The sequence below is a fragment of the Dicentrarchus labrax genome, unplaced genomic scaffold, assembly GCF_905237075.1.
Source record: "Dicentrarchus labrax unplaced genomic scaffold, dlabrax2021, whole genome shotgun sequence".
In the NCBI taxonomy this organism is placed as follows: domain Eukaryota; kingdom Metazoa; phylum Chordata; class Actinopteri; family Moronidae; genus Dicentrarchus; species Dicentrarchus labrax.
Genome location: NW_026136723.1, coordinates 11056544 through 11072941, shown reverse-complemented (window position 1 = coordinate 11072941; position 16398 = coordinate 11056544). Strand labels below are relative to the sequence as shown.

At 42.0% G+C, this 16398-nt stretch overlaps 3 protein-coding genes across 3 annotated transcripts; all 3 read right to left on the bottom strand.

Moving 5' to 3' along the window:
• Positions 1-670: 670 nt before the first annotated feature.
• Positions 671-4082, bottom strand: LOC127357702 (tissue alpha-L-fucosidase). The gene is made up of 8 exons (XM_051390058.1): positions 3539-4082; positions 3264-3398; positions 2757-2894; positions 2486-2591; positions 2182-2382; positions 1751-1941; positions 1357-1456; positions 671-1236 (listed from the first exon to the last, which is right to left on the bottom strand). The coding sequence occupies exons 1-8, from the start codon at positions 3880-3882 to the stop codon at positions 1102-1104; spliced, it is 1350 nt and encodes a 449-aa protein (XP_051246018.1). The 5' UTR covers positions 3883-4082; the 3' UTR covers positions 671-1101.
• A 2258-nt stretch (positions 4083-6340) lies between these two features.
• Positions 6341-9816, bottom strand: LOC127357701 (tissue alpha-L-fucosidase). Its single transcript, XM_051390056.1, has 7 exons — positions 9332-9816; positions 8724-8858; positions 8214-8457; positions 7876-8076; positions 7580-7770; positions 7389-7488; positions 6341-7293 (listed from the first exon to the last, which is right to left on the bottom strand). The coding sequence occupies exons 1-7, from the start codon at positions 9703-9705 to the stop codon at positions 7156-7158; spliced, it is 1383 nt and encodes a 460-aa protein (XP_051246016.1). The 5' UTR covers positions 9706-9816; the 3' UTR covers positions 6341-7155.
• A 957-nt stretch (positions 9817-10773) lies between these two features.
• On the bottom strand, positions 10774-15486 carry zbtb8b (zinc finger and BTB domain containing 8B). Its single transcript, XM_051390431.1, is given in 6 exon segments — positions 10774-12016; positions 12927-13105; positions 13270-13583; positions 13585-14186; positions 14709-14901; positions 15375-15486. Coding segments are annotated over 5 exon segments (1584 nt in total). The 5' UTR covers positions 14883-14901; positions 15375-15486; the 3' UTR covers positions 10774-11701.
• Between the last annotated feature and the right edge of the window lie 912 nt (positions 15487-16398).

Below are 16398 nucleotides of genomic sequence, written 5' to 3'. Positions count from 1 at the left end.
AGTTATTCACTCATACTTGAGTGTAAAGCCACTCGAGGCTTGAACATCTTATCTGAGATTATAGAAATCTGGATATGATCTGAGGTTTTAGAAAGGGTTTTTTTCCCATTAGACTTGAACCCATGGCTGCTGCAACAAGGACTCAGCCTTGGTTCTACCAGGTGAGCCACCAGAGCGCTGTGCCAGTGTGTAACATTTAGGAGGATCTATTGGTATAAATGGAATATAATATTTATATGTATGTTTTCATCTGTGTATCATCACCTTGAAATAAGAATCATTATGTTTTGGGGCCTCTTCTGCGGAGTCTGCTATGTTAATCCATGCTTCTTCAGTAGCCCAGAACCAACCAGCCAAACACTGGGTCTAGATAGTGTCTTTCATGTTTTTCAGGAGTTTCATGGCCACCGTAGTTTCTCCTATACACTTTGAAGGCAGTTTTGAAGTTGCAGATTTCCATCAACTTCAATCCTTGATTCCACTAAATCGTACACACTGGTGCTTTAAGTTATTCCAGTGTTTCAAAACACCTACAGGCCAAGGACACAACGGGAAAAATGTAAGACAGTGGACCATGAACAACAGTATTTTAATATATCTAGTTTACCTGAAGCTCTTCTCTATAATATTCATATATATAATAAACTGTATAAACACAGCCACTCATCAGTTACATCAAATCATCTTTTATTCAAACATTTTAAAAGTGCTGTATGTAAAGTGTTCAAACAAACCACCTGGAAGAAAATAAATTGGTTCTGAAACAGCAATTAGATAGCTGAGAAGATGCCAGGAAAGCTTTATAAGCTGAACAGCAGAATCCACTTTTCATTGATAATGATTCAATGATTACAATGAGCACAATTAACAGGAAGTGACACATTAAACCTTTAGTCCTCAGTGATACAAAGGAATCATTGAAGAAGAGCGATCCATTACTTCAGTTTAGCAGAAATACATAATTCATCATTAATTAATAACTACATAAGCCCTGTCCCTTCAACCATAGTGCATATACTTTCCCTCATCCTACAAACATGAAACCCTGAGATGAACAAATTCTGAATATTCAACCTTATTGAGGTTTTTGGGGTTTAAAGCTCACTGGATCCCGTCCAGTTTGAGTGTCCAGGCTTGACCTGGGGTACAGGACAGTTCAGGCAGAAGGACAGTAAGGCCAGCATTGGGTTGGACTGGGGACCAGGGCAAGGGCTTCGGATTTCCCAACAAGGTCACCTGGACAAGGGACAAAAATAAATGATTAATTTCTTACATTTAATGTGTGAGGAATCTCCTATAATCCTCTCTGTGGTTGTAAAATGTCATTTTGTGGACAGCGAGTAGTAATCCCTTTACCTTAGTGGCTCCAGATGTTTTAGGTCCCAGTAGTTGCAATGTGAGCTTGGGGGGTTTGGCTGTCATGATCGCATAGACGGATTCTCCTTTAGATGTATACCTAGAGAAATGGAGACGATAACTTGCATCAGTGATCTAAATTTCAAGGCATCTAGTAGCCGAGGGGTGAAGACGCACACCCGCAACATCCCAGTTCACTTCCAGCCAGGGGCCTTTGTTGCATGTTATTTCTTGGATTTCTGTCTGTGTCTCTACTATCTCTATATAACATGTGAACGCATCATGAGATCAACTTTATAGCTTTTGCATAGATTTCTGGAAATTGTGCTTTCTATTATAAATGACAGCATCTACAAGTTCGGACTGCTTCTCGTGATTCAGCTTTGCCTCTTACCAGACTGGTACAGTGGTGTTCTCGGTCTGTATCCTCCAGGGTTTAGAGGCGTAAATGGCCTCACCGTTAATCCCTAGCCAGTCTCCGACACCCCTGAGCCTCTCCTCGAACACTACAGGGATCATCCCATCAGGTGTGGGACCCACATTCAGAAGGTAGTTACCTCCCAGAGCCACAGTGCCAACCAGATCCTGGAACAGAAGCAGTAGGAGGACAACACAGACATCACGAGCTTGCCTTAATTTTTTATCGGTAATGTCTTGACAATGACGACAACATCAAAGCCCAAGTGTGTCCATGACAGCTGCATACAGGAACAGAAATGACATGTATTCTATATGTACGAAGGCTATATACAGAAGCAGAAACAGCCTAGCTAGCATTACAGACTCGTTAATGAATTATGAAATTATACTACCACATATCCTCACCTTTATGATAGTGGGTAAGTCCATCAGTTCACTCATCTTCATGTTTCGACGGTAACCCCAGGAAAACGTGTCCACAGATGTGCACTTCTCCCACTTGTGCTTGGGCAGCTGGCCCGGAGTGTATTTGTCTTCACAGTTATAGTAGCCACCATGTTTACAGGCACAGCCAGCTCCCCATCTGTCATTGGTCACAATGGTATCCTAAGGAAAGGAAGGTACAAGCATGCAATCATGCAGAAACAATTAATAGCTGAATGTCTTGCTTTAAAAAAAAGAAAAAACACACTGTTACAAAAACACTTACTTTGACTGGGCTGTCATTGTAGAGCCAGGCCAGGAATTGGGTGGAGTTCCAGTAGGTGTCAGGTGCTTCCCAGTCCCCATCAGACCAGATCACCTCAGGCCTGTACCTACAAAACAGGAAGGTAACGGTAAACACACTGTCATAAGGTTGTAATGACATGTACTTTTTATCTCATACAGCCACATGTCAATATAACAAAGCAGACTCACAATCAAGTGCAATACATGTTTGTATTGTAATCAGCTGATGGAGTAATATAATTGCTACAGACCTTACAACCATGTTATAAAGCTCTGGTAGAAGTTTATGCATCACAAACTCCTGTGTTTTGAATCCGTTCTTCTTGTCCGCCAGGTAGAGAGGGTGGAACCACTCATACAAGGAGTTGTAGAGTCCATAGTGCAATGACCTAAACGAGGAAATGAAAAACTTTCAAATCTGTCACCGCAGACAAACCAAAATACAGACACTAAAACTAAATGAAGCCAGATATCTTGAATGATAAGGTCCGTATTTGTGCTGATATATCATATTGATGCATCCCCAATCTACAGAAAATGGATTACTATTAAATCTGGAAATACATGTGACCCACAAGTGTGTGTGTAGCAACTTGTGCAGCACAAGAATAAGCCTTCCAAATCCAGCATCATGTCTTCACCAAGTGACTTAATATGCACTGTACTATTAACACATATACTCTTTAACGGACTGTAATGTTGGTATGTTGATGTCAGCTGTAAACACTCTTCCTGAGCTTTATATTTTGATGGCCCACCTGTTGCGCACCGCCTCTCCCAGGTCTCCCACTAGGTCCCTGTGAGGACCAGTATCAACAGAATTCCAGTTCCAGGAGTTTGGAGAGCCCCAGTTAGTAAATCCTTCGTGGTGTTTGGCAGTCAGGACGACATATCTGAAGTGAAGATAATGTGTGAGTATGGTAGGTGTAAGTATGACTGTTCAACGTAAACCAGTGCAGACGCAGGTCGAGCAAGAACCCGGAAGTGTCTGTTAGCAGAGCCCCTTAAGCTAGAGAAATAACATTACACTCACTTTGCACCGGAAGCCTTGAATATGTCTGCCCACTCCCCCGGGTTGAAGAACTGAGCGTGAAACTGGGGGGCAAACTCCGGGTAGCTGAACCCAGGCGGGTAGTTCTTAGACATGTAGCTCACACACTTCTGGTCCGGGGGCTGCTCGCCCTGCCAGTGCCACCAGAACCACTCGCTCTGAAAGCCGGGGACAGAAAACACACCCCAGTGGATAAAAACCCCCACCTTGGCTTCGTCGTACCATGAAGGTAGCGGTCTAGCGTCCAAACTGGTCCAGTCCGCAGTGTACCGAGCCCCCGCCGGACGGGAAACTGAAGCTGCGACCAACACAAATACAGCCAGCATGACTCCAACAGGTTAGCCCAGGTACCTGTGCACTTCTGCGGCTGCGCGTACACCGCGGCGCTACGAGGAAGACTGCCAAAGCGACCACCCTACGGTAACGTTAAATCCCACTGCTGGCTGCTGTATGGAGAGGGGGGGTTCAGGCTGAGACCCTTCAAGTACAGTGCTGTTTTCAATCATATGACTATCACGTGATTATCACTTTTTTTTTTTTTTTTTTAATAACTTTATTTAACCTGCCAATACGGACATAACACTTACATGAGAGTAAATGATCTAGATGAGATTTCCAAAATCCCAATTACAAGAAATAACTGTGGGATATGACCACAGACTGTATTTATGTGGGATGGTCTCACTTTCAGGTTCATATTCCGTTACCTGTTTAACTTTATTGATAACATGCTGATTTCTTTTTTAAACACTAGGTTGCTTAAACACCTGAATTCCCAGAAAAATGCAGCAGACATGGTCTCACGGTCCTCAGTGGTAGATACTGCTTCAGTCCACATATGTTATCTATATAAAACGCATTCACCATGCCATTTATTTCAGAATGGGATCCATTCGGATTTATATGATTTGCTTTGGACCTTTGAAAGATGTAACTAAAGATGCCTGAAGATAATATCTGGTGTTTGGAGATTTTGTTTTTTGAACACCCTTAGATGGGGATCAACTTGCCTAAGACGTTTAATAAGGTGTTGAGGTTATTGATAATGTGGACGTGAACAACAGGATTTTGTTACAGTAATATAAATCATGTGTTCAGTGAAGTTTAGCGAGAATATTCTTCTGATTTCTGTTACAATATTCTGGATAAACGCTGATACAAGGAGAAAATCAACCAGCATCAGGATACAATTACACTGTTCTGAGGACGGGCAGATTATTTTTTATTTTTTTTTTTTGGATCATTTGATAACATAAAATAAAAAATAAAAAATAAAGGAGAGAAATTGAATCACCCATAAACTCAGTTTTGCCCAGACCTATTTGAATATGTCTCTAGAAATAGAAAGGCGTATGCTAAGACGAAAGAAGAAGGTGAAGACCTTTATTTTGTTTATTTTATTTCATTAAGCACATGGATTTGTTTTTATCTCATTAGTGTTGACTTTGCATTTTTAAATACACTCTGATTGCATGTATCATAAGTTCTGTTGCATAGTTCCCTATCTACATATTGTTAAATGCGCTAAGTGGGCAACTTTCCATTTGATTCAATAATAGGACAATCACTATGTGTCCGGGTCCTTCTCGCTGCTGCTGCTGCTGCTGCTGCACACAAGGTCCGTGGAGGTCTTAACTTTAGGATCCGAGTCATTCTCGTTGGCAGACACCAAGTCCGTGGAGGTCTCCAGCTGTTGTGGGCAGGATGCGTACACAGCCAGAGCGTCCAGCCCGGCCAGGACGAGTGAATCCCGCCGCTGCGCCCTGCGGCTGTAACCGAGCCGCTTCAGGGTCCGCCGGGTGGTTGTGAGTGAGATGGGCCTCTCCTGTCCGCTGCTGTTGTACAGAGCCTGGATCTGCACACTCGTTGCGTGGTTGTTCGCCTCCACCACGCTTTCCATCCGCCTCTCTCCGCTGTCATCGACGAGGCGTTTCCTCCCGCAGGACCCCCGGTGGCTGGAGGTTTTCTGCTTCTCTCGCCATTCCCTGTAAACCCGGGACACCGCGGTCTTTGAAAAGCCCAACCGGTTCACGGTCTCCGAGATGCTGCAGCCGGCGCTCCGGGCTCCCACTATCATACCCCGCTCGAACTCGCTTAAGTCCCGCGACTTCCCCATGTGTCACCGCTATGTCCAGCAGGGACTGCCAGAAACAATACAAAGTCGTAAAGAATCCTTCTTCTTCTGTATTTTTTTTTTTTTTTTTTTGTAGCACATTAGACTCAATGAAGGCTTATTGTCGCCCTCCTCAGTTGGATTCTTGATTTCTTCTACGGTCATTTTTGCTTACATTTGATTAGTAATATCTATTAGGCCTATATTTGGTAGATTGAACAGAAAGAAACGCAGAACACAGCTGTGCAGCCCCTACCGCCAACACTTATAGACACACTGGAGATAAAGCAGCAACTGTGGGAACATGACACAGCATTAAGCAATGCCAAAATACATAAATTATATGGCACAGATTTAGTGCCAGCTGTTGTACACATGGATGTGCTGCACAATAAATAATGTTTGGTCTTTGTCTGCTACTGCCTCTGTCAGGTAAATAACAAAATAACCCACTTGTGAGGTTTTTTTTCTCTAAGGTTTCCTCCTGTCCTAAAAGGTTATACATTATATATAAAACTTCCCTCTCTGAAACCTGTAGAAAAAAAGGCTATTTGTACGGTGTAAGTTTTTAGATGTGGTTTTTTTTTTGTGTGTGTGTGTGTGATTTATAATTTTTTAAATGAGCTGCTTTGAACTGTAGTAAGTAAAATAGTTATACAGTACACATGATGTTTAGGAAACCCCATATAAAAATTGGGCATTTTAATGCAAAGATATACTTGTAGCTATACAGTGGATTTTCCACTGTGCAAGATACCCATCCACCAACACTTAACATATAGATAGATAGATAGATAGATAGATAGATAGATAGATAGTTTTTTCCAATTCCAAAAGACATTGAGATTCTATATATATGACATTTTGTAAAGAAAAGCTTTTGTAGGTATCCAGAGAAAATTACATGGGTAACAAATGAGCACAGCTTTATCCTTACAGTAAATACCTGAGGGAATTAAATACACATTACACAGTGATTGACCGTAAAATGTTTTCTAGTCCTGCTGTGAGCTTTGACAGCCACTTAATATTCCTGTGCACAGTGAATCATATTTTACCCTACATTTCACACCCCATTGATCACCTAATTTACAATTACAAAAACACACTCAGAACGTAACGACTCCCACCCTTTGCACAGTGAATTTTAGCTTCTTCTTTCTGGACGGAGGTTTATATTCTCAACATGTAGAACAAAGCGGTGTAAAAATAGTTTCCTTTCAGCAGCTATCATTCAGATCAAAAAAACTGTAGTAACAAGGCACTTCTTGTTTTTACCATTTATACCTCAAAGTGTTTTTTATTGTTCTCTCTTTGTAAGTCCTGAGTTTGTTGTATTAATGTCAAGAGGAATGCCTTGCCTTTTACTGCAAACCAAATCTACCTATGGAGTAACATTGAACCTTAAAATGTAACAGACATGCCCCTTGACCTAAAAATGACTGGATCTTGATTTTTTTTTTTTTTTTTTTACATCTCTCTGATGTTAGACTACTCCTTCCAGTTTCAGAGACCAGGCATTCCCAGGAGATACTGGCATGGTAGGCATAACAATCATCAGTCCAGCGGTTTGTGTCACTGGTGCCCACTTCAGTGGTACATCTGGGTAGTCCATAAGTGTAACCTGTAGATGTAAAAGAGCAGTATGTAGAGTTTATGATGCTGGCAAACCAAAGTAAGGGGAACTAAACTTTATAGGCATAAAGGTGGAAGGCTTACTTTTGTGGCCCCAGACGTCCTTGGTGTTGTGAGCTGAAATGGCTGTTTGGCCGGCCAGCCAAGGATTATGGCATAAACTGTATTGTTTTTGGCGGTGTACCTATAATAAGAGCAAACTGGCTATTTACATCACAAAATCACAAATCACAAGATGTGGCTAAGGAGCATGAACAAACAAATCACAGTCTCACCAGACAGTAACAGTGCTGTTCTCCGTCTGGACCCTCCAGGGTTTGGAAGCATAGACTGCTTCCCCATTAATTCCCAACCAGGCACCAAGTCCCCTCAACCTCTCCTCAAACACCGGGGCAATCATGCCATCTGCCATTGGCCCAATGTTCAGTAGGTAGTTACCACCCATTGCTACCACATACACCATGTCCTGAGAAAAGTGGAATGTTAGATTGATGCAAGATTACCAAATCATTAATCAGTGAATTACTGAACATAGGCCAGCTGTAGGTGATGACCAACTGTGACCTTTCACCTTTATGATAGACGGCAGGTCCATGAGTTCGCTTAGCTTCATGTCTCTTCGGTAGCCCCAGGAACGGGTGTCGATGGACTGGCATTTCTCCCATTTGTGGTCTGGAAGTTCACCGGGCATGTACCTGTCAGCGCAGTTGTAGTAGCCTCCATGTTTGCAGTAGCAGCCCTTACCCCACCTGTCATTGGTAACCACCACATCCTGAAGAAACACACTGGTCATTATCTGCTACTTACGATTCAACTTTATGTGAGGAATAGGCCCAAATCATCATACTAACAGAATGCGATTAAATACACGTTCTGATGAAACCTTGTGTATCGTAAATGTGCTCTTACCTTGACTGGGCTGTCATTGTAAAGCCAGGCCAGAAACTGGGTGGAGTTCCAGTAGGTGTCTGGTGCATCCCAGTCCCCATCAGACCAGATCAGATCCGGTTTGTAAGCCATCACAAGGTTCACTAGCTCTGGAAGAGTCTTACGGGCAACAAAATTCTGAGTCTTGAATCCAGAAGCTTGGTCCAGCAAGAAAAGGGGATGGTACCATTCATATAGAGAGTGGTAGAGACCCAAGCGCAGTGACCTGTTGGCAGAGAAATTAGTGAATACACAAAGCAGTTTAGCCCTATTTCTATGTTAACTATTTCCAACTGGACTCATTCAAGATTTAGAGGATACATTTCTGCAGACCCTGAACCCTGAAAGATTTCCCCATATGAATCAGTTATTATTCATGCTACCTACCTAACCTTCCTTTATTTGTACTGCAGCCTTGTCATTAGGGATGAAATATAATTTAGATATAACTGAATTAATGTCAATGCAGCGTCCTTCTCCCAATCTCCTCACCTCTTCCTGACAGCTGTTGCCAGTTCTCCAACCAGGTCCCGATGAGGACCTACATCCACTGAATTCCAGTTCCAAGAGCCTGCTGAGGGCCAGTTTGTGAATCCTTCATGGTGTTTGGATGTGAATACCACATACCTGTAAATACATGTACGCATAAATGCCCATAGACATTTCTGTGACAAGGAAGTGATCAGGTATTCTTTGTGTGTTGGTTTGACTTTGGAGAAACACTGATTATTATATGCTGAATAATGGAGATGTATATTCTTATTATTATGCACTTGACAACGCTTGCAAGGAAGCATATGCATCAGAATCCGAAATACTTTAATAATCCCAGGGGGAAATTATTTTTGTTACAAACTCCAGATATTATACAAACAACATATATTAAGAACAATATATATATATATATATAAAAGATCAAATGTACAGTAATAATGTGCAAAAACTGTGTGTGGCTGTAGTGAGCAAACACTTATGACAAAAGAGACTTGCTGCAGTCAAAACCCAACTCAAATAACAAAAAGCGTACAGCAGGTTTGTGCACATTTTTACGGCCCTAGGTGAACAACTGTTGATAGAAGGAAGAGATCTGATGATCATACCTGGCTCCAGAGGCTTTGAAAATCTCTGCCCAGCTATCCGGGTCGAAGAATTCTGCATGAAAGTCAGGCGCAAAATCTGTGTATTTAAAGCCCGGAGGGTAGTTCTTCTGCATGAACTCAACTTCTTCTGGGCGCTTTTGGGACTGCCACCAGTACCAGAACCACTCACTATACTGCCCGAACCCAGGGACCGAGAAGACCCCCCAGTGGACGAAAATCCCAATCTTTGCCTCGTCAAACCACTTGGGCAGAGGTCGAGCATCCAGACTGGTCCAGTTTGCTGCATAGCGCGCTGTACATCCAGATCCCAACATAAGAAGGGGAATTAGGTAAATCAAAGGAGTAATGTATGAAGGCTGCATTGGAAGTGGCATTATTCCTCCTGAGTAAGGCTAAGGTCCTGTGCCAGTTGCGAAACTCTTACTACTTGCATACACTCTGACACGGCAGGTGACTCTACCTCTCTACCTCTATGCGTCTGTCAGTTAGACTCATATAGGAGTCACGTGACTGTCACCTGACTGAATGTCACTTGTAGTCTGGCAGCCAAAGTCTCAAAAATGGGTTGAACCTGACATGGTCTGCCATACTTTTTATTTGTGTTTCTGTTAACTTTTACCCTAAGAACCAATAATTGGAGGGTCTGCTCTGCCAGAAACATTGCGAAAACAAGTTGTGGCCATTTTAGTGTATGTACCCTTCATTTTTTATCAGAAAAACATGTGGCGACAACATCCAATGAAAAAATAACTCTTAAAACACATTTCTACATGATTTTGGCCCAATTTAATGCAAAACAAATGTCTCACTTTTTTCCAATATTTTCATCTTTACTTCATTGGCAATCAACTATTCCCCCAAAGACTTAACTTAAATTATTTTGTTCTGTTAAAGTTGTAATAGTTGTCATGAGGCAATAAAAAAAAAAGCATTGCTGTTTATGTTCGGGACACATTCCATGGGAGAAAGGGTTATGTTGAAAAAAAGACCTGCCATGAATTAATAATGGGACAAACAACCATGTAAATATCAAAGTAGTCTTTCAGAATCTTAGCTTATTGGCAATCCAATAGTAGAGAAAATCACAGCCTAATGTTTGATGAGTCATAACTTGGGGAATATTATGCCAATAAGTAAAGTGATTAATAAAATGGGCCAAAATCCTGTAGAAATGTGTTTTAAGAGTTATTTTTTCATTGGATGTTGTCACCACGTGTTCTGTGCATCTGGAATGCATTGATTGACAGCTTACCCAACCCACTGAGGATTTGAGGGGAAAAAATCATTTTTCACATTTTTCTGATAAAAAATGAAGGGTACATACACTAAAATGGCCACAATTATTTTTGCAATGTTTCTGGCAGAGCAGACCCTCCAATTATTGGTTCTTAGGGTCAAAGTTAACAGGAAAAAAAAACTAATAAAAAGTATGGCAGACCATGTCATGTTCAACCCATTTTATTGAGCTTTCGAGACTACTGACTGCTGATGTGGGAAGGGCAAACTGTGTAATCACCCTCTGGTGGTACAATTCCTGCACAAGAGAAATGGCTTGAATCAAACTATATCATCCATCCCACTTCATTTTTAATGGGTATTTACTGATTTAGTGCAATTCCAATAAAAAACAAACAAAAAAAGAATTTTATTTGATCTCTTTATACATTGTAAGGTAGTCAGTTGCAAAAGCCTGTGATTGTATTGACTTCTGGCAGGCACAGATTTCTGATCACTGAATGATAATTTGTCTGTAGTAGTGGCTCAACCACAAGAGGGCGGCAAAGGGCACGTTTGTTTTTCCTTGACGCAAATCCATGACAAGCAGCAGGAAAAAATATATCAACAGATTAGAAAGTATCTACATGTAAAAAAAAAAATACACATAAATTAACAAGTTGTGATAAAGGGAATTTAGTACACAATTACACAACACATTTATTGCAACAACACCCAAAATGGCCCCATTATAACCACAGAGATTGATGTATCTGTGAACTGTAATCTTTTTGGACAAAACAACAGGCTGTAACAGGTTACTTTGTCTATCGTCTGTAAAGTTAAGAAAAATCCATAAAACTTTGACGACTACATTCTGTTCATGTACAGTACATACAGCAAAATTGGGATTTGATTAACTTTGCAATGACATGTGCAGGGAATTTTAAGACCACATGTATGATACAAAACAAACAAAACACTGAATCTAAAATCACTGGAGCACAATATCTCCAACAGTAAAACAGACACATTTTCTCATTACAAATGAGTCAATAGATAGGGTCATCTTACAGCAATAATGTAACATCAATAACAGTATGGCCACGGTTAACTCGAACAGTAAAAACGGTTCTTCTCCAAGTACAGTGGGATTCACAGTGTGTGACCTACATCAGTACAGACAGCCAGCTGCCTTTCAAGCATCTGTTTCTCTACCAAGTCCTCCACTCTGCCAACCTCCACTTCATCCACGTCATCCATAAAATTGGACCAATCCGTACCCCCGTCCACACGTTCCATCGACTCTGGTTGGTTGGCGGGGTGAACAGGGGCGGAATCGTCATGAGTGGTGGTCACGCAGTTGCAGCTGTCGCAGATGCCAAAGCGCCTGAGTCCTGGTGAAACGCTCGATCCAGTGAAGGTTCGCCTGCAGCTCTTACATGAAACTGGCCAGTAGTGTCTGTGGACCTGTCAATGGTCAGCAGTGACACAGACAGCACAATGTGAGTCATTCTGCACAGGCAACACCAACATTTAGATTACTGGAGGAGACGAATAACAATATAGGAGCCAAAAGATTTACTGCTCTCATTATACTTCCTTCACTGCACACAAAACACAAACGACAGGGAACAAAGAACTGAATTTAACAACACTACAGCTCTCAATTAAAGAGTGAGGCAGCTAATTACTGTTTACAACTAACTGCTAGCAATTACTTGCTGGCTATAACTCATTTTGTACAACCATGTTTGTAATCTATTATTGACTATGCAATTCTACTACAACAAGGACAAAATACAACTGTAAGTAACTGTAAGTAGTTAATCTGTAAAGTACAACAACAGGACAGATAATTGCCACTGTGCAACTCCCTACAACAATTAAAATTAAAAATGGGTTTAAAAGTGATTTTGCTAATAAAAAAGGAAACTTTAATTTTAAATTGTTTTCAACAAGTGAGATCACTTTCTGTACGACAGTTGACAACATATGGCTGGCCATGACATTCTTAGATTGCTTTAATATTTAAAAATGATAACTCACATTTCAAACACACTTGTAATTCGCCAAGTGGGTTGTCTGACAAAGTGGACACATTTTGGATAGCAATTGGAAAAGGTCATTAATAAGTTCAAAAACACAGAAAAGAGACTGAACTATGGGTTTTAGTTGAACAGGCCATGTAATGAAAACAGCTCACCACTTAAGAGACTGTAGGTAGGCTGGAAAACAAGGCAAATAGTAGTTGTATAACAACTTATTCAACTTACTTCTGTATCAGAGTCTTAGACTGAGAGGTCTACATATCAAATCCAGATGGCACAACATGATATAAATCTAGGCTGACTATCTGACAGTCACACTGAGTTCTTACACTGAGGGCGTGGCTGCGAAGGTGCTCCTGTCTCGTGAACCTCTTGCCACACATTGGGCAGGGGAAGGGCCTCTCTCCCGTGTGGCAACGGATGTGTCTCTTCATGATTCCCTTCTGCTTGGCAGTGTACGGGCAGAATGGACACTTGTGGAGTTTCACTGGCACTACCAAACCATCGCCTGCAGGGGGAGAGAGAGGCCAACACTTCAGATTTACCTCACCAGGAAAACACTGCAAAAAGAGTGTGCTGCCTTACTTTTCTGATTGAGAGTGTGCAAGCCTACAGAGAAACGTATGTCACCCTAGGCCATTTCCATTAGCTTAGATTGATCTTGCCAATTACCTGTGTCCTCTCCAAGCCAATCAGACTGGATCTCCATTATAGAAGATCCCACAAACCCTAAACCTTCATCCATTCTGCCTCCTTCTGTGCTGCTACCTAGTCCTTGAGTAAAGCGCTGCCCCACTCTGTCCCCAAGAGGACTGGGGCCTTCACCTCTGGCCAGAATCTCAATCAGCTGCCTGGCATTAAAGGAAGGGCTGTATCCTAAGGGAGAGCGCTCATTGGAGGGGGAGGGACTTGGCGGAAGTAGCCTGCTATGATGAGGGTTATGGAGAGAGGGCCCAGGATATGAGGCCAGGTCTTTGGTGTCAGGGGGACTCCATAAGCTCCTCATCTGGGTCGTACTCTATCTTAGGGTTCACTAACTCCGGGGTCAAAGCAGACGATGAGGAGGATGAGAGGTTGGTCTGATCCATGTGTCCCTTCTGTCCTTCGCTCACAGGTCCAAATTCCTCCCTGGAATGGTAGTCACTGTCCATGTCCCTGCTGCTGCCTGGAGCTGTGGTGACAGGGATAGATAAGGGGGTTCTAGCCGAGCTCACAGACTCCGGACCTAAACCCGACCCTCTATCTGCCTCTGCAACCTGTGATGGAGGCTCCGCAGCCTCCGCGCCACTGGGGATTGTCGCAGCAGGAGTGCCGCTGTCTGCAGGACCAATCCCTCCATCCTGTGCCTGGCTCTCCTTCTCTGTGTTCCTCTCCTTCTCCTTGTTGCATATTTCCAAAGATGAGCGGATGTATCCCTTACAAAAGTTGACCAGATCGGTCATCTGCAGGTAGCTGGCTGCTGACATCACCTCAATGACATTGCTTCTGTTCAGCGCCAGGCGGCCGGAGTAAAGGAAGTCCAGGATAATTGAGAAGGCATCAGCTGTCACGATGTCCAACGATGCTGTGCTGTAGCGCTGTCCGTTATCCTGGAAAGATGTATAGATACAAATATTTTGAGAAATTCAACACAATTTAGGACTTAATTTACTTAAAAAAATTGTAAAACTAAAAATAAATCAAATCTAGTTTTCCTTTGTCATTTTTATATATGCCTTACTTGAAATGTTTTTAACAATAATAAGATTTAGAAGGAGAAGCAGTGCAATTATCTTGGCATGCTTCATCTAACAGGTCTTTGGGATCAGTATCTCATGTACATATCTTATGAGTGGGATGCCCTACCTTGACAAAATCAGCAATTGATTGATTGATTTTACTGAAGTCTTTATCCGACACAGGAAAAGAAACAACAAGCAAAAATCCCAAGTAGTTGTCCAGTTAGTTGTTTTTAACATATTAAGGCATTAAAGCAACCACTGATAACATAATAATGAATACATTATCTTTGTCAAATCCTTCCATTTGTTTCTAAGAAGCAGCGCCCAACACTTGCCCACCTCTCCCAGAAAAAAACCACTTGAGGAGGCACAGATATCAGCTGTTCTCACCTGCAGATAGTGAACCAGAAGAGCCCGGAAATAGCCACTGCCAGCAAACAACACATTCCGATGGGCCTTGAAGACCCGGCCTTCGACCAGAATGCTGCAGTCACAGAAGAAGTCTCTCTTACGCTGCTCATTGAGCTCAAACAGCAGTTTGGGCAGGTAGCAAGGCACATCCATGTCTACACCTCAGTGAGCCCTGCCAGGGAAAAGGGAAGAGAGGGACAATAACTTCAGGATGTGTTGATATTGGACTTTGTGGTTCTTTCTCAACCTTGTTAACGTATACCAATGTAACATCTACAGTCCTGTGTGTGTGTGTGTGTGTGTGTGTGTGTGTGTGTGTGTGTGCATGAGAGAAAGCTTCACCAAAGAGTTAACGTGATGATCTAATACACATTCAGTTTGTTCGCAGTTTTATTCACTACAGTTTAATCCCAGAAAAGACAACAACGCTTAAACATACAGATGTTAAACCAAATGTGTACGCGGTTTTTCCAGAGGAAATGAAAACAGAAGGGGGAACTGTCACATCGCTCTTTGTTTTGGCTTCCAGGCTAACTTGTGTTGCTAGCGCCGAACAGCTAAGTTAGTGACACACACCACACCGACTGCACGTAACGACGCATGCTGACACACACTGAGACACAGGGACATATAACACGGTCTCACCTGTATAATGACGCGACTGAGGGTGAGGAAACATTTATCATGACACAAATATTGATATTGGCCAGGCTCATTCTTCCGTGTCCACAACAACTTCCGGCTTCATCAAGCGGTGTCGTTTTTCATTTGTCCAATCAGTGGCCGACGGGGGCGTACCCCGGATGGCCTCTGAAACTGTACTGTAAACTTCAATGTGGGTTCAGTGACCAGCATGTTTGTATAGTGCCTTATTACTGGGCGGGAGAGAGGAACAGTGGTGGAAATGAACTAAATACAATTATTAAAGTACTGTTTACTTCAGTATTCCCTTTTTCTTCTATGAGAGGGTAATAGTAATACATTTATGTGATAACTACAGTTACTAGTTACTTTGCAGATTCAGATGAAACGTGGGTTTAAGCAATTCTAGGTATTGCAATTCTAATCCAATACACTTTTTTTTTCCAAATTCAGTGAATATTTCCTTAAAAAAAAAAAAAAAAAGGTAAAAATCTGGCTCTGAAAATGGGAAACAAACAAACAAAGTGGATTGGACCGAGCCACATAACTCTAACCTGTTATATCCAGTAATGTGAAATGACGTGGCCACAGACGTTTCACTTACTTTCATGTTTACTCATCCTCTCTGCATGTTGGATGCACAGCAGCTGCTTTACCCACCCACAACCTACCCATGTAATGCTAGTTACATTACTCACTGTGTCGCTGCTCACACTAGATCATGGTATTTGTAATAGTATTGGATCGCCTTACCCCATCTTACCCCACCAAATTAATGACATTAAGTTTGAAATAAATGTTAGCATAGGACTCTAGCTCAGTAAGTTTTCAGTGTAAAAAAAACATCATGGTGCCAGCCTTCATTTGCTACAGGATGGTTAGGCCTGTCTCATACTATGTGGATATTGTCCACTGGGGTGGCTGTTGCTCAGCTGGTAGTCGCGAGACACAGAAACAAATTAATTGAATTAAAAGAAAGTTTAAACAATATGCATTACGTACCTGATGTGATCAGCTGTGATCAAAA

Coding starts and splice junctions, on each gene's coding strand:
- LOC127357701 (XM_051390056.1), bottom strand. CDS start 9,705: ATGCCACTTCCAATGCAGCCTTCATACATTACTCCTTTGATTTACCTA. Junction 8,077..8,213: donor ACAATGACAGCCCAGTCAAG/GTAAGAGCACAT, acceptor GTGTTTCTTCAG/GATGTGGTGGTTACCAATGA. Junction 7,489..7,579: donor AACAGCACTGTTACTGTCTG/GTGAGACTGTGA, acceptor CTCTTATTATAG/GTACACCGCCAAAAACAATA.
- LOC127357702 (XM_051390058.1), bottom strand. CDS start 3,882: ATGCTGGCTGTATTTGTGTTGGTCGCAGCTTCAGTTTCCCGTCCGGCG. Junction 2,895..3,263: donor GGAGAGGCGGTGCGCAACAG/GTGGGCCATCAA, acceptor TTCCTCGTTTAG/GTCATTGCACTATGGACTCT. Junction 2,592..2,756: donor CTTTATAACATGGTTGTAAG/GTCTGTAGCAAT, acceptor CCTGTTTTGTAG/GTACAGGCCTGAGGTGATCT.